The sequence below is a fragment of the Nothobranchius furzeri genome, chromosome 14 (assembly GCF_043380555.1).
Source record: "Nothobranchius furzeri strain GRZ-AD chromosome 14, NfurGRZ-RIMD1, whole genome shotgun sequence".
Classification (NCBI taxonomy): Eukaryota; Metazoa; Chordata; class Actinopteri; order Cyprinodontiformes; family Nothobranchiidae; genus Nothobranchius; species Nothobranchius furzeri.
In genome coordinates this window covers 41,099,439-41,126,393 of record NC_091754.1, presented here as the reverse complement: position 1 = coordinate 41,126,393, position 26,955 = coordinate 41,099,439, and the positions used below count along the sequence as shown (strand labels likewise).

At 42.0% G+C, this 26,955-nt stretch overlaps 1 protein-coding gene across 2 annotated transcripts in view; it reads left to right on the top strand.

The window, feature by feature from the left end:
• aass (aminoadipate-semialdehyde synthase) overlaps positions 1 to 26,955 on the top strand; it is a 72,639-nt gene that overhangs the window by 38,517 nt on the left and 7,167 nt on the right. For both annotated transcript variants that reach the window (XM_015965645.3, XM_015965646.3), the window contains exons 10-17: positions 185 to 307; positions 529 to 640; positions 813 to 872; positions 1,532 to 1,599; positions 15,746 to 15,867; positions 16,321 to 16,450; positions 17,910 to 18,020; positions 19,067 to 19,175. In XM_015965645.3, the coding sequence (XP_015821131.1) occupies positions 185 to 307; positions 529 to 640; positions 813 to 872; positions 1,532 to 1,599; positions 15,746 to 15,867; positions 16,321 to 16,450; positions 17,910 to 18,020; positions 19,067 to 19,175 (835 nt within the window). The remainder of the gene's footprint in view (positions 1 to 184; positions 308 to 528; positions 641 to 812; positions 873 to 1,531; positions 1,600 to 15,745; positions 15,868 to 16,320; positions 16,451 to 17,909; positions 18,021 to 19,066; positions 19,176 to 26,955) is intronic.

Genomic DNA, 26,955 nt, shown 5'->3' with positions numbered 1-26,955 from the left:
AGTTGTGGGTAATGAATCTAATATATATGAAAGTCTAATGTTTATCAGTACATTACAGATAATAATGAACTTTATCACAATATGCCAATTTCTTGAGAAGGATCTGTATTTGTCCCACTGCAGTTCTCACTTTGTTTTGACATGTTTATGGCGTGACTGTTGACCTGCCTCCTTCTCTCTCCAGGCTGCTGGCCATCTGTGACATATCTGCAGATACTGGAGGCTCCATAGAGTTCATGACCGAGTGCACCACCATCGATAAGCCCTTCTGCATGTATGACGCCGACCAGCACATCGATCATGACAGGTACAACTCGTCTTTGTTTTTCTGTTCACGAATGGATGGACGGACGGACGGACGGACGGATGGATGGATGGATGGATAAATAGACAAACTTTATTACAGACTCGAGGCCCAGCTTGTATTGGTTGTTTTGATAATTGGTCTGTGGGTTTTTAGTGGCTTATTAGGGATAGGAACATTTTCTGGAATACTCACAGATGTTTTCCTGTGTGCTGTTGGTCTAGTGTGGAAGGAAACGGATTCCTCATGTGCTCCATTGACAACCTTCCTGCTCAGCTCCCCATCGAAGCCACCGAGTACTTTGGAGACAGACTCTTCCCCTACATTTGGGAGATGGTAAGTTTTAGTCAGAGTTTTGTTTTCGTCCTTATCTTTGGTGCGTTCTGCTTTAAATTAAATCTGGTTGAGCTTTCTCCAGGGTAAGGCTGCAACAGAAAAAAATTGGTGCTTGTTTTTCATTTTAATTGATCTGTTCCTGATTTTTTTAATGGTCATTTTATTTTAACAGCTGCTTTCAGATGCAACCAGGCCCCTAGAGGAGGAGGAGTTCAGTCCCCAAGTCAGAGATGTGAGCCATGTCATTTTTAATAGTGATATATTGCTTTTTAAGTAGGGCTGCACGATATTAGGAAAACCTGCGATATGCGATAACAGTGATTGATATTGCGATGTTAATATTACTTGTGGTAATTTAAAAGTTAACTCAGGAACAAAAATAATCAAAAACAAAGAAATAAAAAAAAATGACAAAAATAAATCTTAAAAATGAGAAAAACAAAATATGTGAGGAAAGGGAAAAAGAAAATGAACAAGAAAAGGCGATCAGTGGATCCCGGGAAAAGCAGAATCAGCAGAAAGAGCAGACCAAAGCTAACTCAGGTGTTTGCTAACCATCAAAATGAAGTGCCGTCCGCCTCGGGGGCGGGCATCTAACCTATGAGAACCCACCCAATTGGCCAAACGGGTGAAGAGCTCTATTTGATTTGTTGAAAAAACATCATGCTTCCATTTGATTGACAGAATGCATTATGTGTAGCAAACATTTGAGCTGACCATTCATTGCGATATTTATCCGTTCTTTGCGATATGCATATTGTGCATGCTGATATTGCGATAACGATATGATTGCGATATATTGTGCAGCCCTAGTTTTAAGGGTATATTGCTCATTGACGTGAAATGATAATTACGTTTAATAAAACGATCTTTTTCATGTTGTTCTTTAAGGCTATCATCACCTCCAATGGAGTTCTCACTCCCAAGTTTGAGTACATTGAAAAACTTCGAGAAAGAAGGTACGTGGTATTTGTGCACCTTTGAATAGTGAGTGGTAACTTGCTAAAATGATGTTTAGCTCATTCTTCAGTAAAATTGTTGAATGTTAAGTATGTGAAACTATCTATAGAGCACCTTTGTAGACATGAGTCACAAGGTGCTGCACAGAGAACATCACAGTAAAAGCCTAACAAGCTGTAAAGCCTGATTTATGCTTCTCCGTCTGCGTCAGTGCGGAGACACGCAACGCCATTATCCGTCCTTGCGTAGGGCTCCGGCAGGCACGCACGCAAGTACGTACGGAGTCGAGCCCACTTTTTTAAACATCCGTCGAACGAGAAGGATTACGCAAGCTTATGATTGGTCAGGACACCGCTGTTGTTTACAACGCTGCCATTGCAAAGAGAGCCGAGGATAACTAGCGGCAGACACGGAAAAGCTTGAAGAATACCTCGCGAAAAAACTCTTAAAAATATGAATGTTTCATTCTCTCGTGACTGGAGGAGTGAAAAGATGCGCAGCAAGCGTTTTATTTGGGGACAGAAATTACAGGAAACGTGGGTTTAGAGGTGGGGAGCGCATGAAGCGGTGGGAAAATGAGAGACAAATATGTCCGTGTTAAAAGTCTCTTATATACACAAAAAACACAATATAAACACACTATCTTGGACCGATACATGACAGGATACCACAGAACAGCGCTATGCCCTCTGTTGTCCTGCCGGGCAATTGCTTTGCAACACTCTCCAGGAGACGGAGAAGTGTGAGAGCAAAACGCCTCCGTCAATCCGTGCGTGTCTGTCCCTTGCGGAGCTGACGGAGAAGCATAAACCAGGCTTAAGCCTTGCAGAGACCTCCGAAGGGCGGGTGCTAAAAGTTGAGGAGGAGCAGAGGGAGGGAGGGGGGGGCTGAGTGTGCTGGTTGAGGTGAAGGAGTTCTAGATGGGCGGGGGGGTGGGGGCTGCTATCTCATTAAAATCTGTCTATCATGACTCTGGCAGAACAACTTACTGACCGATAAAAGTGTTAGATGGAGACGTGCATTTGGGATGGATGGATGATGGATGGACGAATTTTTCCAGGCCTTCTTGTAAGACCAGCAGCATTGCGTCCATGCACCTGTTTGTAGCCAATGAAGCTGGAGGAGAAGCGGGGTGATGTGGGTGTGTTTGGAGGACTTGGTCAGAAGTCGAGCACAGGCATTCTGAACCACCTGTAGACGGTTCAGGGAGGTTCTGCTCAGACACGTGAAAAGAGAGTTACAGTAGTCTAAGCGTGAGGAGATGGAGGAGTAGAGGTTAGCAGCACAATGTAGCACTATAAACAGTGTTGGTAGCACACTGCTTTCCCCTCTTGAGTCGCCGAATGGTACCGAAGGTTTTCTGGTGCCAAGAGCACATATGGACACCTTTATGTCTGGACGTGGTGTTCATTAATGACAAACCATATTCAGTCCCCAGGGAGTCACTGGAAGGAGCGCTCTCGAGCACCCCCTCCAAGATCTCCAAGGGTTGGTAGTCTGAACTGTAGTTTGGTGCATAATAGGGCTGCCACAAATCACTATTTTAATAGTCGACTAATCGCCAATTTTGTGGACGATTACTCGACTAATGGTGTCATTTATAAAAGCATAGCTTATTGCACCAGGATTCTCTAATATACATATCGTGAACTCCTATTTTGAAGTGTGATCAGTTATGTGCCTTCTAGTAATGACAAGATGCTTATCAAACATCTTTTAAATAACTTTGTAACCTGTTAATACAAATGCTACAGTCAGATGGAGGTAGGCACCCAAAACCAAAATAAATTGTACACCAAAATGATTTGTGTTGCCAAGAGGCATGGTGGCAATGTTGAAGCGCTTCATCTTCCAATCTTAGCCAGGAAAAGGCAGGACACACCGAGGTAGGCCTCTGTAGCACGGCTGGTCCACACGTCGGCAGTCAGGGACCATTGACAGCCCTGAGGGCCTGCTTTACCGTAAAGATAAAAGATGATAAAGTTAGTTTATTTACCAAATTAATAATTTGGTAATATCAAATAAAGTAGTCTAAGATTTAACACAAAGAAAATGTTTTATGCTTTAAAAATGTTAGTTTCTTGACTGTTCAGTAAACAACCTTTTTATTTTATCATAAAATGTATTGTAGTCTAATATAAAAATGTACACACACACACACACACACACACACACACACACACACACACACACACACACACACACACACACACACACACACACACACACACACACAGCTTTTTCATCATTGTGGTGAAATGGGACCGACCTGGTAGGTAGTTGTCGCGGTGTCCTTTGTTGAACTGCTTGATCATCTGTTTGAAACCTTTGTCGCCGACCATGGACAGGAGTCTCGTGACCAACGTGTTCACAATTGTCAGTGTTAGGTAATTTGATTTTATCCCATATTACCTTAAAGGACAACACACCCGAAGAGAGAGAGAGAGAGAGTGAGTAAATTGATTATTTGTAATGTCCATGTGTGTAGCTCAACCAGGCCCCATTCTGCTCCAGCCTCAGCCTTCTGCTCTTACCAGCTCTGCATACCTGCATTCTCCAATTATCTGTTAGATAATATTTAACCTCCATAACCCTGGAACCTGAAATAAACACACATGACAACCAGGAAGACATTTTACACTGAATTAGCCAAATGGGGGGAGATCACCATGGCACATAACTCTCTCCAGAGCTATCTGCCAGGCGACTCCCACTTCCTCAGAGTCTTCAGTGGTTTTATTCAAGCGATGGGTGAGGGGGAGAAGGCGGACCTTCTCAAATTACAGAGGTACAGAGTTCTCTCAATTAACATCTTTGCTCAACCTTTTTATGAACAGCCAACACAGATTCATGATGTGTAATGGGCATCTTTTAGGTCTCAAAAAGGTACATTTATAAAAATACCCAACAGTCAGGACGTTAGCTTGGCTGAGATGTACACGTAACAAACTTATCCATTGAAGAGGAGCAATTTCATTAAAACTGACGCAGTGGGATGACGTAAATCATTAGCATTTGCTGTTATACGTGACACACAAACGTGTTCTAAAGGTAATAGAATTGCCACCGCAGTAACTCTGTTAATGTTAGCACTAGTGACACACTCACTGCTGTGGCTGCTGCAGTTGTTTTCTTTCCTCCCTGATACAACTCTGTACCCTAACTGCTCAAATGATTTCCATGATCAGCAGCACATATGTGAACAGAGCAGTTTGAGGTTAGGCCAACTTCATTCTGTAACAAATGGTAAAAGGCCTGTATTTGATATAGCGCCTTCTAGACTCCTGGAACCCCCAAGGCGCTTTACAACACAATCAGTCATTCACCCATTCACACACATTCACACACTGGTGGGGATGAGCTACAATGTAGCCACAGCTGCCCTGGGGCGCACTGACAGAGGCGAGGCTGCCGAGCACTGGTGCCACCGGTCCCTCCGACCACCACCAGCAGGCAACATGGGTTAAGTGTCTTGCCCAAGGACACAACGACAGCGACAGACTGAGCGAGGCTCAAACCTGCAACCTTCCGATTACGGGGCGAGCACTTAACTCCTGTGCCACCGTCGCCCCACTCCTGTGCCACCGTCACCCAACAAGGTGCTGTGGACTGATGAAACTAAAACTGAGTTATTTGGGCATAACAATGGCCTTTATGCATGGAGGAACAAGCATTCCAAGAAAAGCACCTGCTACCTACAATAAAACGTGGTGGTTCCATCATGCTGTGGGCTGTGTTGCCAGTGCAGGGACTGGGAATCTTGCTAAAGTTGAGGGACGCATGAATTCCACTCAATATCAGCAGATTCTGGACACCAATGTCCAGGAATCAGTGACAAAGCTGAAGCTGCACCGGGGATGGATCTTTCAGCAAGGCAACAATCCTAAACACTGCTCAACATCTACTAAAGCGTTCATGCATTCAATCTGTGGTGTGAGTTAAAGACAGCTGTCCATGCTCAGAAGCATCTGACCTGAATGAACTGGAGATGTTTTGTAAAGAAGAATGGTCCAAAATGCCTTCAGCCAGACTCTTATTGGAAGCTATAGGAAGAGTTAAAGGCTGTTTTTCCTGCAAAAGGAGAATATACTAAATATTGCGTTCTTTTTTTTTTTTTGCTCACCTTTCTTCGCTTCTGTTTATCTGAGATTGTGCTTGTTCTGCCACTTGGAGCCTTAACTTGAACTGTGCTTGTGGTCTTCCATTTCCTCAATATGTTCCTAAATGTGGAACCAGACAGCTTTCTGGACCCTTCCCCTAAACCATGATGGTGAACAATCTGTTTTCAGGTCACATGAGAGTTGTTCTGAGACCCCATGTGGCTACTCTTCAGAGAAAATTCAAAGAGGAGGGAAACGTAGAATATGCTCTTTCTCATAACCGGATTCACCTGCATATAGAGCTCAAGGTTCACTGAGCTTTCCAAACCAATTTTTTGTTCCAATAATTAGTTCTTAAGATTTTAGAATCAATAAAGTAACAACAGCAATACCACTTATGTTTTATTTCAAATTGACTTGCTTGTGTGTAATTTGGTTATTCCACATTCAGTGTGCGTGCAAAATAAGTTTGTATCCAAATGAACACATATTTTGAGATAAAGGGAAATGTGCATTTTTACAGTCAGTTTTTCAATGAATTAGGGCTGCAAGAACGAATCGATAAATTCGATGAAAATCGATTACTAAAAGTGTTGGCAACGAATTGCGTCATCGATTTGTTGTGTTGCACAACTCTTCCAAAAGCAGCCAGCCCCCCCACCCCCCCACCCCCGCCCCCCCCCCCCCCTCCCGCCCGCCGTTGCGCGCAGACCAGAGCAAGTCAGATCAGCGCGAGGGACAGCCGGCAGGTGTTTGGAAGAGAAACATGGCAGAAGCAGCGAGACCCAAAAAAGTAAAAACTTCTAAAGTTTGGGAACATTTTAAGTTAAATCAGGCGAAGACATTCGTAACCTGCAACGTTTGTAGGTCAGACTTAGCATGGCACGGGAGTACTACAGTGATGATGCAGCATCTTAATCGCAAGCATGTCGGAATCTATCAGCGAGGAAGGAGAGAGCTCGGTGTCCGGGTAAGTTAAAAACTTTTCAAAAGTGATTCACCCAAGCCTTGGATTATTACACACGCTAGACATGCCCTAAGCTCGTAAAAAAAGTCTATAAAATTGTAAGCGCGGCGCTATTGAATTGGGGGGGGGGGGGGGGGGGGGGCTCGCACTGCTGCGAACCGGTTCCGCCGTCACATTCCCGCAGAAACTGGCCAGACCACTAGCATGTGGCTTTACAACCTTAATGTCCTCAGAAGCGAAAACACTTTTAAAAGGGAGGGAGTACAGGTGCTGGCCAGTAAATTAGAATATCATCAAAAGGTTGAAAATATTTCAGTAATTCCATTCAAAACGTGAAACTTGTACATTATATTCATGCAATGCACACAGACCAATGTATTTCCAATGTTCATTACATTTAAATTTGATATTCATAAGTGACAACTAATGAAAACTCCAAATTTGGTATCTCAAAAAATTAGAATATTCTGAAAAGGCTGAATATAGAAGACACCTGCTGCCACTCTGATCAGCTGATTTACTCAAAACACCTGCAAAGGCCTTTAAAAGGTCCCTCAGTCTTGTTTTGAAGGCACCACAATCATGGGGAAGACTTCTGACTTAACAGCTGTCCAAAAGACAATCATTGACACCTTGCACAAGGAGGGCAAGACACAAAAGGTGATTGCTAAAGAAGCTGGCTGTTCGCAGAGCTCTGTGTCCAAGCACATTAACAGACAGGCGAAGGGACGGAAAAAATGTGGTAGAAAAAAGTGTACAAGCTCTAGGGATAACCGCACCCTGCAGAGAATTGTGACGACAAACCCATTCAAAAATGTGGGGGAGATCCACAAAGAGTGGACTGCAGCTGGAGTCAGCGCTTCAAGAACCACCACGAGGAGACTCATGAAAGACATGGGATTCAGGTGTCGCATTCCGTGTGTCAAGCCACTCTTGAACAAGAAACAGCGCAAGAAGCGTCTCGCCTGGGCCAAGGACAAAAAGGACTGGACTGATGCTGAGTGGTCCAAAGTTATGTTTTCTGATGAAAGCAAGTTCTGCATTTCCTTTGGAAATCAAGGACCCAGAGTCTGGAGGAAGAGCGGAGAAGCACAGAATCCACGTTGCATGAGGTCCAGTGTAAAGTTTCCACCGTCAGTGATGGTGTGGGGTGCCATGTCATCTGCCGGTGTTGGCCCACTCTGTTTCCTGAGGTCCAGGGTCAATGCAGCCATCTACCAGGAAGTTTTAGAGCACTTCATGCTTCCTGCTGCTGACCAACTTTATGGGGATGCAGACTTCACCTTTCAACAGGACTTGGCACCTGCACACAGTGCCAAAACCACCAGCACCTGGTTCAAGGACCATGGTATCCCTGTCCTTGATTGGCCAGCAAACTCGCCTGACCTTAACCCCATAGAAAATCTATGGGGTATTGTGAAGCGGAGGATGCAATACGCTAGACCCAACAATGCAGAGGAGCTGAAGACGACTATCAGAGCAACCTGGGCTCTCATAACACCTGAGCAGTGCCACAGACTGATCGAGTCCATGCCACGCCGCATTACTGCAGTTATTGAGGCAAAAGGAGCCCCGACTAAGTATTGAGTGCTATACATGCACATTCTTTTCATGTTCATTCTTTTCAGTTGGCCAACATTAGAGAAACAAACATTTTTTCATTGGCCTTTAGAATATTCTAATTTTCTGAGATACCAGATTTGATGTTTTCATTGGTTGTCACCTATAAATATCAAAATTAAACGTAATAAACATCGGAAATACATTGGTCTGTGTGCATTGCATGAATATAATGTACAAGTTTCACGTTTTGAATGGAATTACTGAAATATTTTCAACCTTTTGATGATATTCTAATTTACTGGCCAGCACCTGTAGTCCTAACTGTTGCTGCAGGCGTGTTGTGTGTGAGTGCAGTTATATACTGGTTAATATATTTTTGGGTTCAGTTGCTTTCATGTGGCCTAATGTGAGTCTATTTGGGATCATTGGAATGATCAGCAGCATTTCTTGATGTGACTTTATGGCAGTTGCCCAGGGCATCATCGCGAGGAGGGCGGCATTCATTTACTTTTGTTTTATTTGGTATTTTTTCAGTCATTTTTGGAAATAGTGATTAATTTTGATTAATTCACAGCCTATGTTTAATTACATTTAAAAATTAGTTGTTTGACATCCCCAATTATAATAAATGTCTACAGATGAGATCAAACAAAACAGAAGAGAATTGCCCTCAAAGAGCAAGTCACCCACAAATAAACTTTTTTTTGCTGATAAAACTAAATAAACGAGTGTCTAATCGTGCTGCAGACACGTGTCGTCAATAATTTGGCACTTCTTAGTTAAAATTTAAATATTCTGCCTAAAACTGGCAGTGTTGTGCCGTTGTCAGGTAAAACCTCTGCACTGTATTTTAATTTAAATATGCCACAGCTATTGGCTAAGAAGTATGCTATGATGTAAACTGGTACATTATGATGTCACAATGCTGTCGTGAGCCTGAGTGTGCGTGTATTTGTTAGTGGCTCCGCCCTCTTGGTCTGCCAGGCAACAGCATGTGTTGCATTTTTCAACCATGAAGTGGGAGTGGAGTTAGACTCTGGTAGGGGTTGACTTGCTCTTTAAGCTGTTTAACTTGGACCAAGCATTTTAGGTCACAGTAGCTTAGGGTCTCTGTCTATACACCTTATAAAACAATTTAGGTGATGGCATGTTGTTTTTCTGCTATTGAACTGTTTTCTAATAATGTTGTGTTTAATAAAGTGAAGGAAGGAGAGAAATAACGTTTCCCTAGCAGTTTTTAAAAATGTCCCCATGTAATCCGATTAATCGATTAATCGTGTCGAGACCCCATCCGATTCATCGATTATCCAAATAACCATTTGTTACAGCCCTACAATGAATATTGAGTTTTGCCCACGACTTTCTCCCAGTGTTCCTTTTGGCTCAGTGTAAATTTGAGTTTGACACCCCTGAGCTAAATGGTTGCAGGAGTGTTCCAACAGAACAATGACCCCAAACTTGCCAGGACAAGTTTTTGATCGAATGAAGCAAACGGTCTTGAAAATCCTTCATAAGATTCTGGGCTATGATCTGGGGGCTGGGGGCATTCCAGGGAGCCATTATATATGAACAGTACCAACTCTGCGCAGACGAGTAGTCGCATATCATACCAGACAGACACACATGGGTGGCTAAGTGTTTACAGTACAGCACGCAAAGAGACATTTAACCACTTATTAGTGAGGCTGTTTGTTTGTGTCTGAGAATAATTTTGACCCCACCTGGAAAAGAGAAAACCCACAACAGATTAAAAGCTTGTGAACCCAATTCTTGTTTTTAAAATCATTGATAATGTAGGTTTTGTACTCATTTCACCCAGGAAAATAAATTGCTCTAGTAGGTTATTAAATACCTCAAAATTAATGACTGAGCACTGTGGACATGCACGCCAACATACACACATCATTCTTATCAAGGCGAAGCCCTTACTCATATTTAGGCCACATCCAAGATTTGATGAGCTTTCTTCTTACTTGACCTCAAGTATAATTTTTCCAGACAAGCCATGCCTCTTAAATCTTAATCCTTTTGAGTGTGGCTTCTTAAGATGTTCCAACTTGGGGAGAAATCCTCCCGAGGAGACGTTTATCTTTTCTTTTTAATTAAGGGGACGGGTGGCAGGTTTGACCTCCAGTCAGTCGTGAAGCGACATGTGTTATCCCATCCAATTAGACTGGAGGTGAAGGGTATCCTGATAGGACTCCAGGGGCGTGTGGTGAATAATGGTGACTCAAGTGTGATTATATCCTAATGCTGTTATTGTTGTATTGATGCTAATTCATTCTGTAAAATCTGACTTTTTCAATCAGCAAGAGTAAAACAATATATGATGGTTTTTATAGACCTGGGCTGGTGAAGTCTGCCTGTCTAACGGAGAATCAGTCCATCTAAAAACTGTTTAAAAAACTGTATTTGTTGATTCAATGGTTGCTTTTAAAAGAGGACTTGTTTTGTGTTTCATAAAGTTGGATTCATTATAATAAGTGATGTCGACCTACTCTGTAAAAAGAATAACCTCACTTAAATAAAAACATTAATGCCCAGTGTTCACATCCAAAATATTTCACTTCACAGAAACTAAATGTATTCACTTAATATGATCTGTTTTTATATTGATGCAAAACATGTTACTTCACTTAACCAAACCTTAATTATTTGACTTGATCCAAATAAATTTCTTCACCTACCATGTTTTTGTTATTGAACCAAGCTAATGTATTTACATTTGTTGCATTGACACCAGCTAATTCGTTGACATATAATCAATGTAACCAGTGAGTCATGGTGGATGGCTGCTTATACTGAGCCAGGATCCTCTGGAGGTTTCTTTCTGTTAAAAGGGAGTTTTCCTCTCCTCTGTCGCTACATGCGTGCCTAGTATGAGAACTTTTTGCTGATTGGCTTAATGATCAGGGGTCTCATTTATCAAACATTGTGTAGAATTGTTACTAAAACCGTACGCAATCTCCGCTTCATGAATCAGAAACTATCTAGAAAGGTTCTCAGCTGCATTTTAGTCACATCCTGCCCTCACCACGCCCACTTACTGCCATAAATAGTCAATGCAAAGTGCCTTGTGGATCTCATGCGTATACATATGCCGGCTGTTGCAGCGCTCCGCCAATGACATGGCGACCGTAGATCAAGGCAGATCAAGGAAGCGCTATTTCACAGAAGCAGAAATTGAGGTACTTTTGGGTGAGGTGGAGAAATGAAAGGAAGTGCTTTTGCTAAACAAATAAGAGAAAATCCACAGAGTGGCACAGCGTTGCTGAAGCCGTCAATGCTGAGTTCTTCAGAGAGATCTGTGACGGACGTAAATAAATGTTCCAATCAGGATTCGATCCCCAGACTCCCGGGTGAAAGTCACGCACGCTGACCAGTCATCCAAACGGAGATCTCCTCTGTACGAGTAACCAGGGTGCATGATCATCAATCGGGTCACAGTAACAGGACACACACTGTCACTGACGCATGATGTTCTGTCTCAATCTGTCCCCCTGCTGATTTCTGCATTCCGTATTCTGTGTTTCAGGCTGTGTGTGTGTGCGTGAGTGTGCGTGCGTGTGGAGGGTCTTGTTCTGTGTTAAAACGAAGCAGTACAAGTGATAATGCTGCAGGATTTCATAATTGCATCTTTTCAGCAGCAGCACTGCAGGTGCTCTCCATGTCCAACATGTGTGTAAGCCAGGTCCTTAGTCAACTGAAAGTTGCGCACATTTTTTGTGTAAGTTTTCTTTCATAAATCCCAAAGTTTGCGTGGAAAGTTGCTTACGCAGTTTTCCGACCCCGTTTTGTGCGTAAGCAAGCTTGATAAATGAGGCCACTTTGTGAAGTGCCTTGAGACAACTCTTGTGATTTGGCGCTCCATAAATAAACAAATTGAATTGAAAACTATATTTTTATTGCAGCAACATTGAACAATGTCAGCTAACTCATGCCTCATACACCTACAAACAGCAAGTGAGAGCAAAATACAAGGAGCTGATTCCAGAGGTTTTAGTGTGAAACACCACTTTCTATTGAAAAGCAGGAACAGCACAGCTGTCTTATTCCTCTGATCGACCTCCTCACTTACAGTGCCAACATGACACAACTCGTAATGCCACATTTGCAACAGTGAATGAGGTGTAGCGTGATGAATGTCCTATTTTTGACCTAAAGGTCATGATCTGCTGCGTCTGCTCGAGCAGAGACATAAAGTCTCTGACAGGGTAATCTACATGAGATATTGGCCAAGGTCTTTCATGCACTCTGCTCATCTGAACTGCTTCACCTTTTACAGCTCAAGACGAAGACCAAGAACTCTCTTGATAAATAAATAATCAACAACTTTGTTATTACCAATAATAATGTGAGCCCAATGTTCAATCAATCTGTGAAATGACAATGTTATTACTTGACATTATAATCCTGTGATCAGCAGTATTTTACAAGTTATTATAATCTTGGACATTTGCACTAGACACTAAAGACACGTAATGCTAAAGTCACACGACACATTTCCTTTTATCTGATCCAATCAGAACCTTCGTTTCTGGTGCGAGGCGTGGTTTTCTGTGGTGTTTGTATTAACCCTCTTTTGCATGTCAAATTCTGATTCGCCAGTAAACCAAAAAATGACAACTATAAAAACTATCCCACGCCACCTTTTCTTTAGTTAAAGCGTTCTAGAGAAGTCTCGGACAGGCCACCCAGACTTCCTCTTCAGCTAAAAGAACCTCTACAAGCTGGATAAAATCTGTTGCAAGTTACATCTGACCACAACGGTTCCTTCAGAATAAAAGCTGAACCTCACGACCCCTTCAGGGTCTCGGAGACGCCAGTGATAACCTGTTGTGACCTGGAAGCATTCCAAGACTAGTTTGGCCGGCACCGCTGCTTTTCTACCGGCATCGGTACCAAAGAGGGTCCAAGAGGACCTCGGCATTCTGGATCTAACGAAGGCTTCCCCTGGGGTACGTAGACCAACAGATGGCGTTTCATGTTTGTTATAAATCTCCTACTAAAGTTTAGAGTGAAACATTCACTCCCACTCAGAACTAACTGCTTCTCCGGATCCGCTGGTTCTGATAACAACATTCCACACATACACCATCGTTTTACGTCTCACTCCTCCTTAGTCCATCAGTACGCAGGGTGTTAAAGTTAGTCTTGTTTAAATTGTGTAGAAATACATTTCTTAACTATTATAAACCTGACTCTCTTTCCTCGGGGTTAATGAGAAGTGTCGCTTAATCCCTGCAATAAAAAGTTCTGATCTTCTGGTTAAAATAGTCAAAGATCCATCAGATTGATATTTCATATTTCTATGGAATCTCACATTTTATGGTTCATAAGTAAGATGTAAACGACCCATCCTTTACATAACTAAGAACAACACAAGCCCCCTCAAAAGAAATGCGCCTAAACACCCCAAAATGGAACAAAATAACTAAGAACTTATCCACAATGCACCTCGCCCACTGCAGTTCCCGCAGGTATTCCTGTGCAAATCACATTTAACTCCAATTAAAAACATTATCTGCCAGACATAAACAGACTTTGAGTTGATTAGTTTGAATGGATATTTAGTTCCATACAAGTCAACAGCGGTTTATTAAATTCAAAAAGAGTTTTACAATCAAATCAGTATTTTTATTCTGTTTTGAATAGACGTTATTAGACTGAATGTAAAGCTGCATGTCAGACTTTTCAGAATTTAACTGAAAGAGTTTAGACTACTTTACAGTAATAACCTGACAGTTAGGATAAACGGCACACACCTTTTCCATTCGCCCAGTTCCCACACCAAACCCCGTGTCCTCCCTGATGAGGGCCCTTTGTCTGTGGTCTGCGCTCAAGTCCTGTGTTACCAGTCTGGTAAGCTTGTCTCTGACCCTTCCAAGTCTCTACGTTAGTGCCACCATTTGATCACATATTTTCAGCTCCGTCGCATTACCTGTCTTAAACACATTCTTAAAAGATCTAATTTAGAGTAAGTTATTCATGCTTTTATTTTATCCAGACTTGATTATGCAAATTCAGTTCTGTTCGGTGTAAACTGGTCTTTGCTACACATATTAAGAAGGTCCAAAATGCAGCAGCATATTTTTTGACTCGGACAGACGCACTCGTATCTCTTCTGCACTCGCCAATTTACACTGTCTTCCTGTTTTTGACTTGGCTTGGTTTAAGGTTTCTCTTTGTCGTTAAGTCCCCTCCCAAGCTAGTCCTCTCTTGTCCCTGAGTTAAATTCCCCCAATCCCCTTCAATAGCTAGTTTTAAATAACTTCTGGTTTGTAATGTTTTTGATATTGTCTTTTCAAAGCTGTGAGATCATTTTTGTAATTCTCTAAATCAGCGGTTCCCAACCTGGAACCACTGATATACCTCCAAGTCCTTTTGATTATACCATGGGGTGTGTTATTGGGATATATGGTGGTGGTTGGAGGAACCGGTGGTGCTAGAGTTCAGCAGCCTTGCTTCTGTCAGTGTGCCCCAGGGCAGCTGTGGCTACATTGTAGTTCATCACCACTAGGGTGTGAAAGTGTTAGTGCGTGGGGGAATGAGTGGTTGTGATGTAAAGCACCGTAGGGGGTTGTGGGACTCTAGAAGGAGCTATATGGGAACCACTGCTCTACATCATTCTGCCACTAATTTATTTGCTATTTTCTATTAGTTTTGTGAATTGTACTTTTTTTGTTTTAACTATTTTGTACGTTGGTCCGCTGTCATGCTGAGGTGCTTTAGAAATAAACGTGTCTTGTCTTGACACACACACATTCCTGAAGGTGTGGCTTTCTGTAATAATAATATTTCTGTAATAAATAAAGAAAATTTGAAACAATTGCAATACCAATAACCAACAGCATCATTTAAAAAGAAGAAAACAGTCTTGGGGTAAGAGTTAGAGCTGCTTTGTAAATAACAAAATAATCATTTCCTCTGTTAAATATTGATTTTGTTTTCTATTTTGGCAAATATGGTCTATTTTAACCATTTCTCAAACTTATCTGACCCACCAAAGTGTCCCTAGTGGACAGCAGCATGTACACCTGAAGAGTTGTCTCCTGTTTTTGAAGAGCTGGAGTTCTGGTTTTCCTTAATAATGGTTTGATCACATATTTTCTGGGTTTTTGCCTTTTTTTCTGAGCCCACCAGGATTTCCATGTTCTGGTTGACCAGAAGCTTCACCAGCTCCTAACAGCTGAAGCCATTTCATAAACCATCTAAAGGAAGTTTTTATCTGGACATCAGTTGCGATGCTGGACTGAATCGTTACATTTTACTGTAAAGACTTCAGGATTTAAGTCTTGGGATTTTCAGAGCCTAATTTTTGCGCATCCGTTATTCAGATGAACTGATAAATGAAACATTGTTGTTAATTGTAATTATTTAAAAATCTAAATTTCCTCCGCCGTCTGTTTAAATGTGTGTTTTCCTTTAAGGCTCAGTGAGAAATAGTCCCTGCTCTGAGTTGATCCAGTTTCCCTTTACACTGCAACAGTTGTGCTCCTTGTCTTTGGTGTGTAGGGAGAAGGCCCAGATCATGAAGAAGGGTGGGATGAAGCGTGTTCTGCTGCTGGGTTCGGGGTATGTCTCAGGACCTGTTGTTGAGTACCTCACACGCAATGAGAAAGTCCAGGTCACCGTCGGTAAGTTTGTCAAACGTTGAAATGAGATTTTACGGCTTTTCCATTCCTCATTAAGCGGGCAGTCTGTTGTAACACCAGCCATGAACTTTTGCTCTGGTCTTTTGGTCAGGTTCTTGTAGGATTTATGACTCTTATGTGAAGTTTCCCTCTTCTGAATATTAGATTCTGAACAAACGACACCAAACTTGTCGAGCAAAGTTCTGCTTTAACATCCACAGATGCATGGATGTCTAATCTTGCTGTAGCTGTTCCTGCTAATAAAAGAGCCGGACAGACCCAGATTCATGCGTATTATGCATAACTCTAGAAAAAATGTTTTGGCCTTTTTAAAAATGATTTTACATCATGTAGCTCCTTAAAGTGATCATTCAGATCTTCTGAAGTAGGCTTCTGTGGAAATGTTCTAATAAAGATTTGCTGTCAGGAATTCTCTTTGCATTTATTTCCATTCAGCATCATCGCTATTGAAGCAGGCAGAGGAGTTGGCCGCCAAATATCCCAACACTATCCCCATCATGGTGGATGTCAGCAGCCAGAAGGGACATCTGGACTCTCTGGTCAAAGATCACGACCTGGTCATCAGGTACATTTGGCTCGGCTGTGCAACTGCAGGACAGACAGTAAACCGAATAAATTCCTATTCTTTTAAATCAATTATTTTCAAAGGAGAGTTTTCTAAACGTTGCAAATATTAGGTAATCCATCCCCTTCTCCATGTAAAATTTAGGGCATTTGCATGAACTTGTAAAACCTACTGAAACTAAATGGACGACATTTGAGTCTAAAATGTAGACACTAGGTATAGTATTAGATCAGTTTTCTAGTTTAGAAATAGACCATCCATAGCAACAGAAGAAGATCTTGCTCTGTATGTATATAGGAGCAGCTTGCCAGGCTGTTTTATTCTAGCCTGGCCTGCCAGACTCGTCCTCTGTTTAATTCTACACAGAGAACGTAACGACTTCCCATAAGGAAGCGTGGGGCTGGCTGGCCAGGCTGTTTTATTCCCCTGAGTTTCAGCAGGAGCTTACTCTCTCTTATGTCAGAACCTGTGCAGCATTACTAGCGGCGCAGCTATGACATTAGCAAAATACATGACTGAACTGCTTTATTGTCAACGATGCCATTTACTGTGCCCTCTGTCTTTTATTTCCCTTTTGGGCACTAACTTTTTGTCTTTATTCACCAGCCACGCCTTACAAGCTACACAAACATTAGCCGTTAGCAGCTCACCCAGATGCTAATGAGCATCTCTTCTGAGTAAACAGTAATAAACACAGAGAGATTTCGAATTAAACTCGTAAAATCACACTTCTATTTTACTACAATATATCAGAAGTAAATGTGTAGATGCAAAAGTAATAATTACCCGACAAACTTCAAGTTTCTGAGCTGCATTTCCTCGTGGAGTCTTGAATCTGCTGCGGCTGTCCCCAGGAGTAGCCACTGTTGTGGACGCGGTCTCATCTCTTGTCCATCTCGCTGTTGACTGCCTCTGCTGTGTACTGACAGTACTGCGGGGGGGGCTTCAGCCTGACCTTATCCTTGCTTTTGAAACCCAACTTCTGCTCACTCAGGTCACTTTCATTGTAGTCGTCCTTGTGAAAATGCACGCCACACACTACGGAGCTAGAAGATACACTCCTTGCGGTGAAATCTAGCCGTCCAACTTGAACAAACCTCACCCACGCTCGAGATAGAAATGGATGAGCTCATGTCCAGACAGAAGGTAGTTGGAACGACCTCAGCTTACATAAACCTTTACCGTTTTGACTGATTTCAATACTTAAGTGAGCTTTATGCGGACGCTGTGGTGATAGTGATCGTCTCCACTGTCTTGCCCCTGTGACGTGACAGAAATCTGCCAGATTTTTGTTTAAGCAGACTTTTGCACAGCTAAGACAACTTACGAGAGTTATTCCAACACTGAAAAGTGTGATCTGCATTATTTTTTCACCAAATAGATGTTTATGATTTAAAACAACAGATTGACTTTTAAATTAGTTCAGATGCTAATCATCAGTCTAATCTCTATTCCTCAGCATGCTGCCTTACTCCTTCCACCCCCTCGTTGCTAAACACTGCATCAACAGGAAGGTGAACATGGTGACTGCCAGCTACCTGAGTCCTGGCATGAAGGAGCTTCAGAGCAGGTGAACACAACACGAGAACACAATAGAAGGGGCCCAAAAAGTCCCGTGACTGGCGCAGTCTGGGTAGGTTGTCTGGACTGTTTTTACAATCGGAATAGAAACATTTGCAAACTGATCCTTCCCATTCCAAATTCCCATTCAAGCACAGACTCCAAGACAACAGTAATCACACATAGAGGTAGGTGGGCATGGGGTCTGGGATCCCTCTCGCAGCAGAGCGAGCGCGCAGCATCCAGTGTGCACACCTCAATCCCCACTGCTAAGCGGTGTAAAGGAGATTTGAGGAACGCAGTGTGCAATGAGTTCTTGACAGTTTTGTGGTCTCACCCAGACCACTCGCGGGCCAACCGGGTGTGTCACAGGTCCAACCAGGATTATGGGAGGGAGGATTTCAGAGCGTCTGTCAGCATTCATTCTCTGGGGGTTTTGAATTATTTGGGCACCAGATTCAGATAAGAATGGTTGTTTTGGGACAGGCTAGAGATACGTTTTCCTCTCTGCATTTGTCTCTGGTGGTCTCAAGGTTGTTGGGGTTTAATTCCCTTCATACCATGCAGTAACTTTCTCAATGATGGTATCCATTTTGCGTGCCAATATAGGAATCACAGCAAGATTAGTGTCCAGAGCATCCGGCTTGTGATTCGTCTCAATCAGTGGAGAAGAGGAAAAAAGCATCAGCACTCTTCCAGAAGCAGAAGGAAAAATATACAAACTGTTGTAATTCCTACTCTTTTCACCTGATTTGGATGTAAATACCCTCAAATTAAAGCTGACAGTCTGCAGTTATAGCTCATCATGGTTGTTTCATTTCAAATCCATTGTGTTGGTGTATAGAGCCAAAAATTGTTAAAAATGTGTTGATGTCCCAATATTTCTGGACCTGACTGTAAATCTGTATCTTGATGTTTTATTGCTTCCTGTCATAAAGGCTGGTGCTTCTGTTACAGATATCTGACAGCAACAGTAAACGTGATGGTAAAAATGTGATTGTATGCGTTTCTTACAGCACATCTGACATAAACAACTTTCAATCTTTTGAATCTCAGTGTGGAGGAAGCAGGCATCACCATAGTGAACGAGATGGGTCTGGACCCAGGCATTGACCACATGCTGGCCATGGAGTGCATCGACCAGTCCAAAGCTGAAGGCTGCAGTGTAAGTCATGTTATATCACCAAATACAAAAGCTTCCTTCTCTTCTAACCCTTATGTTTGTGTCTTCCCGATATTATGCATGCTTTTATTTTTATTTCTATGTTTTATCATTATTGTAAAATAAAGCACCTCACATGTGAAGAGTAAAAGGAACCTCTCTACATTTTCACATAAAGCTTTCATATTTATTCCAGAAAATCTAGTGTGAACATGGGTTATTTTATCCTAACCATGTGTGTTTGATTCACAAGTGATGATGAGGATGATGTTTTGACAACTGATGTCTGTTGTTGACTTAGTCCAACTGGAGTTAACTGTCTTTAATATGACTGACATGATTATTTTCTTAGTCACTCTGTTTAAATGAGCTAACACAAGCTCACTTACCTTTCATTTAGGATGAGATGGTGCTTTTTTTTTTTTTTTGGCAGATTTGGTTGATGATACTCAACCAAACTTTCTGAGAAGTCCTCTCATACTGGGCTTCTTCCACATATGTGGGTCAACGTTGTGTGGGCAGCCACCCCAGCAGGGTGGGACCCCGGGGTGTTCCCAGGCCAGCCTAGAAAGATATAATCCGGCACCCAACCACTTCTCCTCTCCTCTCTTGCTGCCTCCACTCTTCCATCTCCCAGAACATTCTCTGCTTACGAAGTGAATAATGCCACCGAGTCACTCTGCTCCACTTTCTGCTCTTGTCTTAACAACTTGTGCCCTTTAGCCACTAGACCTGCTAGACCCTCTCAGTCGCACCCTTGGCTAAATGATACCCTCTGGTCTCTATGCACCAATCTTAGAACTGCGGAATGGAAATGGCGCAAAACAAAAGATCCTGGTGATCAATAGAAATTTCATGAATTACTGTCCTCATTCTCTGCCAGCATCACTGACGCAAAGAAAGCTTTCTACACTGACAAAATTCTCAGCTCTACTGACTCTCAGAAACTATTTTCAACATTCAAAACTCTGCTCAACCCTCCATCTCCACCTCCTACCAACAATCTATCGAATGACACCTTTGCCTCATTCTTCACTGACAAAGTGGCAGCTATAAGCAAACAGTTTACTCAACTGGCCACTCCTGAACAGTTTTGTTTTCATAAGCCAAGGCCAAGCGGGGAGTCAGATTTAGATAACATTTAATGTTTTGGAGAAGGCCAGAGATAACGTTTTGCTCTCTGCCTTACAGTTTTACTGGCCTCAAGGAGTATCCGATCAGCCAAATAATTGGGTATAATTCCACTCGTGCCTTGCCGTGGCATTCTCCATCGTGGTATCCATCCTGTGTGCGAATTGAAAAATTGTCCCCAGGTTGCTACACAGAGCGTCCAGCTCAACGTCTTAATCTGAGTGCTCAGTGCACGGCAGTAACCTTCCCAGTGCACAGGGATTTTTCTAATAGCCCCTGACAGCTCCAGAAATTTCCGATGTGTCAGATAACTGCCCGCTCAAATCAGCAGGTACCAGAAAATCATAAATCCAAACCATATGTCTTCTGGGTCCTCAATGGAAAGAAGGGAAAGACACATGATGATCCACTTCCAGGAATCCAAAATGTGTCCAACCGGGTGCGTTCCGTGCAGAAATATGGGAGCTCCCTTCTCTGCTCTGAATGTTGTAAAAATTTCATTAATGTTGTTCTGTGACGAGTTGACCAGATCCATCATTTTAAAATGTAATTCCAGAGAGAATCCAAAGATTAATTCTCAGAAAAGGCTGCACAGTGAGCCTTGGGAAGATATGGGGCAGGAGCACCCAGCGCTGACCTCCCTGTCCTGGTACCGACCAATGTGGGCTACAGTAGTCCGTCTTTTCAGCTGCACAAAACGCCCTCAGGCACGAAGATATAGCCGTTGTTTCTCTTATCTGGAAACCTGTGGACTCGATGTCTGGACAGGCTGGAGTTTTTACAGCCTCCACAAACTATAGTTCATCAAAATGAACACAATCCAACACAAGTAAACATACACACTGACTGGATAGCATGACCTCTGTACCCTAAAACTACCCACTCTCCACACTGAGCTGAGGCAGCGTCTAGCTTCTAACTCCCTTTGGTTACGTCAGAGGTTCAGATTTAGAAAAAAGAGCCTTTTTAGAGGCTTTGCTGAGAAAGGCCACTTTTTACTAGAAAAACATTGCTGTTATGTATTTTAAAACAAATTATCCACAATAAGCATTTCAAATTGTATTTTTGGACAGCATTTTATATGAATTAGAAAAAGAAATGTAACCTGCAATTTGCTCTTTAAAGCTTTTCAGGGCGACTCTGACAGTCTGTGATTTTTTTCAGTCATTTTTCCCAGCCTCATGGCAAAATAACATGTTGATCCAAAGCAGGTTTCCCAGTAATTAGACAGGTTCATCATGCTGAAGACCAAATAAGATTCTACAGACAAGGTGCTGGGGTTGTTGTTTCAGATCCATGCAAATCAAACCCTTTTCAAGAAAATTAAAGAACAGTTATAGTTTAATTGAATCATTGATTGCTTATTCTTTTTAGAATTCTAAGAAAAAATGTCAGAACTCCAACATTAGATTTTTCTTTTAACTTTTTTCAGAGGTAATAGTGATCTCTTTACTCCTCTCTAAATATCCACTAAATGAGATTTGTTATTTTTGAAATAAATAAATAAAACATCTTTTTGTTTTTATTTGGATTAAAAAATTAAGGAGAAATGAGATGTTGATTAGTGGAAAATTAGGTAAAACACACAAAAATAAATCCAAAAATATTACTAGTACTTTTAGTGGCAATCCAAACCAATGTTCCCTTGATATTATTCCTACGACCTTGTTCGTTAAGATGTTAAACCAAATTGGCCCATGCATTGTGGATTTTATTAGTCTATCTCTACAATCTGGCTCTGTTCCATATGTTTTCAAACACGCAGTTGTTGAACTGATATTTAAAAAACCGTTTTGGACTCTCAACCTAAAAATTACAGACTCATTTCTAAATTACCCTTTATCTCTAAAATATTGGAAAATGTTGTGGCAGATCAACTGATTACTTTTCTTGAACTACACAACTGTTTTGGCAAATCCGAGTCTGGTTTTTGTAAAAAGCATTCAACAGAAACAGCTTTTCTTAAAATTTGTGGTGAAATCATGATGGCTGCAGACAACGGGGAGTTCACGGTGTTAGTATTGTTAGATCATTCTGCAGCTTTTGACACTGTTGATCACAGCACCTTAATTAACTGACTTGGTGATTCGGTAAGGATCTCTGGAACTGTTCTAGACTGGTTTAGATCGTACCTTTCTAACAGAAGTTACAGCGTCTGTAGAAACCATATCATGTCAGATTCTACCGATCTGTTCTGTGGGGTACCCCAAGGCTCTGTTTTAGGTGCACTGTTGTTTCTACTGTACATACACCCTCTTGGACAGATAATTAATTATTTCCATAATGTCTATTATCACCCATAAGCAGATGACATTCAGCTGTACTGCTCTTTCAAGGATTCTGAGTTACTGTCTGAATTACTAGAGGGTTTATCAGCTATCATCAGCTGGCTAGAAGATTACTTCCTTCAGTTAAATTTTAAAACGACTGAATGTCTGACCATTTCCCCTGAGAGCATGGTTCCCTTGATTTGTCAAAAACGTGGTCATTTATCTTCAGCCGTCAAGTCAAATATGAGGAATTTTAAAGTTAATTTTGACCAATCAATGTCTCTTAAAGGCCTCTCAAAAACGTCGGTCCGAAACAGTTTTTATCACTTAAGAAATATCTCCAAACTCTGAAGGTTGGTGTCAAAACATAAACTTGAAATGGTTCTCCATGCCTTTATCTTCTTCCTTCTAGATTACTGTAAAACATTTTTCACACGTTTTAACATAAAAGCCCCTGACTGCCTTCAGATGGCCCAGAACTCTTCAGCGAGGCTTCTAACTGGAGCAAACAGAACAGCACACATCACTCCTATTCTAATGTCTGCTCTGGTTACCCGTCAAATTTAGAGTTCATTTTAGAGTCCTGACTATAACTTTCAATGCTCCACATTCAATTCAAATTCAATTCAAAGATACTTTATTAATCCCAGAGGGAAATTAGAGTTTCAGTACACACATTTCTGAGATCAGACATACATAGGCAAAGACGCATGACAAGAATTGGTGACTGTGGTCATTCGCAACCCAAGTCGCGCTACCTCAATAGAGATCAGAGGAGTTTACATGAGGATTGAGTCAGGTGGAGGAAAAAAAGGCTCTTCAGAGTTACCCTCCACAGGGAGGGCAGTTTTGCTATACAAAAAACACCTCAGACAGAAATGCAACAGACTTCAGACATCACAACATAAGTGTCAACTAGGTTGGGTGGTAGGGTTTGGGACTCTCCACACGTCAGTTCCTGCAGCCAAGCAGCGCTCGTCACCTCAGTCTGGACAGGGGGAGGAGGTCGTTGGGTTTAGAGGGCACGGTGACTCCTGGAATGATTCGGCAGCCTTCACAGCCCGCAGTCCCGCCCAGGCTGGGATAGGGAGACAGTCGCCATAGCGACGGCAGCATTCCACATTTCTTCGGTGGGGGGGCTCACAGGCCCAAGGGCACCAGATTCAGATAAGAAATTGTTTTGGGGCCAGACAGAGAACATTTCTTCTCTGTCTTAGAGTTCTGCTGGTCCTCAACCTCTCAAAATCCAATAATGGCGTAATTAATCTATCCCAGTCCGTGCTGATTTGTCTACTCGCTCCTTGATCGCATTCATCTTTTGTGCCAATGCATGAATCTCAGCCAAAGTTCCAAGCTTACGACTCATCTCGACAATTATATGAGTCTGTGCGTTCACAGCGCTGTGTAATCCATCCCTGAGCTCTAGGAAAGAGCCAGTATTCCTTGACAGCTCGTTAATTTTCCAGTAAGCCAGGTAACCTCCCAGGCCAAAAAGCAGGAAACCAGACACCAACACCACGAATATCCAGACGCCTTCAGAGTCCTCCACAGACAGTTAAGGAAGGCAGATCAGGTTCCACTGTTTCCAGGAGTCCATGATATGCCCAGCCAGCTGTGTCCCAGAGGGGCACCCGGGAGCCCCTTCTCATCGTTGAGAAAATTTTGTCAATCGCATTGAGAGACCAACTGACCATGTCCATTTTTAATAATTTCCAGTTTCCGGAAAAAATGTAGAAGTGCCGTACACCCAAAGACAGACAAAGAGCCTTGGATAAGATAGGGAGGAGAGGAGGAAAAAAGCATCTGTACTCTCCAAAAGCCGGAACAAACTTGCTCAAGCTCCTCCTTATATTACTGAACTGTTAAAGCCTGAGGCTCCAACCTGAGCCTTGAGGTCCACACACCAGAACCCTCTAGAAGTTCCAAAGACCAGATATAAAAGTCGAGGTGATTTTATTTGTTTAGGCCTATTTGTTTTGCATCTGGACCACGTAGGAACTAGTCCAGCTCAAAAACTACAGCTCCCTTCCCCGAGAGACCTCGAGCAAGGGTATTACCCACAAGTCATTGCTGCAGGAGAAAAGGCTCAAGTTCCTGTTCTAAAAATGTTATTTCTAATGAAATTAGTTAATTTTGGGATGATTAGTTGATTCTCTAAAACTTTTAGACAAAGCAGCAATAAATGTAAATTTATTTCAAGTAACTGCTTGGCTGTTTGTTTAACAGTTGTTAATAAAGGTTTTTGAAAAAAAGAATCACAGGGATTAGCATCCTGGCATGCGTTGCAATCGATGAAGCAATGCTCCCAGTCTCAGTTCTGCAATTTTTTTCACACTTGTGTACTACGCACTCGAACCCTACTGCACACTTTCTCTAAGTGCACTTTGCTGAAGTAAAACAGTTAAATGGAACAGACTTGCATCACGTGACCACGGCTTCCACGGCAGTCACGTAACGTCCCGTGACATGGGAGATGACGTTATACTTTATACGTATTAGTTTCAATATAAATATATAACAAGTTTTTGCTTTTTAAATTGTATATGTTTATTAAATTAAATATATAAGTGAGTTACTACCCGCTAGCCACAGAAGCTGCAACTAATAAACAACTAACCAACCATAGATAACTTTTTTGGATCTAAAAAAAAAACCAAAAAAAACTTTAAATTAGTTGTCTTAATTTTCAACTTTAAATTTGCCCACGAAGTAGCTGCCGGCTTCTGATCCACCATCCTTTTAAAAATGCTGCGGTGTATTCTGTGTAATTTTTGACCAAGGCACCTCCCGTGTATCCTTGTTCAGCTAGCTAAACGGAGAACACACACCTCGGAAGGGTAGAACATGAACTTTGGAACACAACTTGGTGGCTCCTGATTATGTATCTCCTAGGCAACTGGGGCGAGACCAAGACATCAAGGCGAGGTTCCTTGGCATTGAGAAACACCCCAAGCTTCACTCTGGTGCAGCTCCACCTTTGTGGTTCTGCAGCGAGCACCCTCTCCCTTTTTTGAGTAAAATGTGGCCTTTTCACCAAAGCTTCTAAAAAAGCAGTTTAAATTATCTTGACCTCTGATGTAACAATGGGGGGGTTATAAGCTAGTTCTGCCTCAAGCTCAGTGTGACACGTTGGTAGTTTTTGGGTAGAAATGTTGTGTTATGAAGTTGGTGTGTGTCACTAGTTTTGGATTGCGTTGCATTTTCTTAAAAAAATTTTAATCTTGTGGAGGCTGTAAGAACTCCAGTGGTTCCGGACATCGAGTCAACGGGTTTACAAATAGGGAAAAGAACGGCACCATTTCTGGTGACTTTTGTGCAGCTGAAATCACGGTCTGTGGTGCACACTTCAGACAGGAGCATTACAATCCCTGCGATGTGATGGGAGTTCAACATGCCTCCTATCCTCCAGAACCGGATGAGAGGCACTAAAAAATACCTCACAGACTCTGGAGCCCAGATCAGCATTGGAGCCAGCTCAGGGAGGTCCGTGCTGGTCTCCAGAAGAGGATGGAAAGCTTTTAAAAATTCTTAGCGGGCCAGGGAAGCTGGTTTCTGGGTCGGAACCGGCTCAGAATTGCCCACCCTCACCAGTATGGTCCCTCTCTCTAAAGCGCTAACTTTTAAAAAAAAAATCATTTTTATATTTAATGGTTTTTATCTTGAGAGGCACTATATAAAATATTGCTTTCTTTCTTTCTACGTTATGTAAACAGATATTAACGAGTATGAAACAGCTGACAAATGCTCATTATAGTTTATTATTGTCAAGAATCAATATTTTAACTGACCAGTAATATTTTTTAATTGTCTGGTACATGACAGTAATCTGTGCAATTGTGATGTTAGCACATGAATTTAAGCTAGCTAGCTCTCTCACAGAGACACCTGCCCTACTCTCCACAGATTCTTCTGACACCACAACTCATTCTCTCACTTTTGTCCATCGACCTGGACCTTCATGACCCTCTCCTTGTTCTGCTCTCCCTACCTATTCCACTTTCCTCAGGATCCACTGATTTCCCTCTTTCCTATTTACTCTCTCTCTCTCTCTCTCTCTCTCTCTCTCTCTCTCTCTCTCTCTCTCGCTCTCTTTACATTTTTTAATCACAGTTGTCTATTTTTAATGATTTTCTAAATTCTTATCAAAATGTATGGTTAGGATTTATGATTCTAACATCCTAACATGTTTTTGATTGATTCAAATACTATTCAGTGAAATTCAGAAAACAATGTCACATGACAGATTGGGTTTTGTGATGAAACCCATCCTAGCAGTTTGTTTCTTCAAACCAAAGGAGAACAACTGCGTGTTGAGTTCCCCGAACATTAGATGAGAACACGTTTGGTCCATTTGCCTCCGACATCGCAGCAGGACCTGTGAT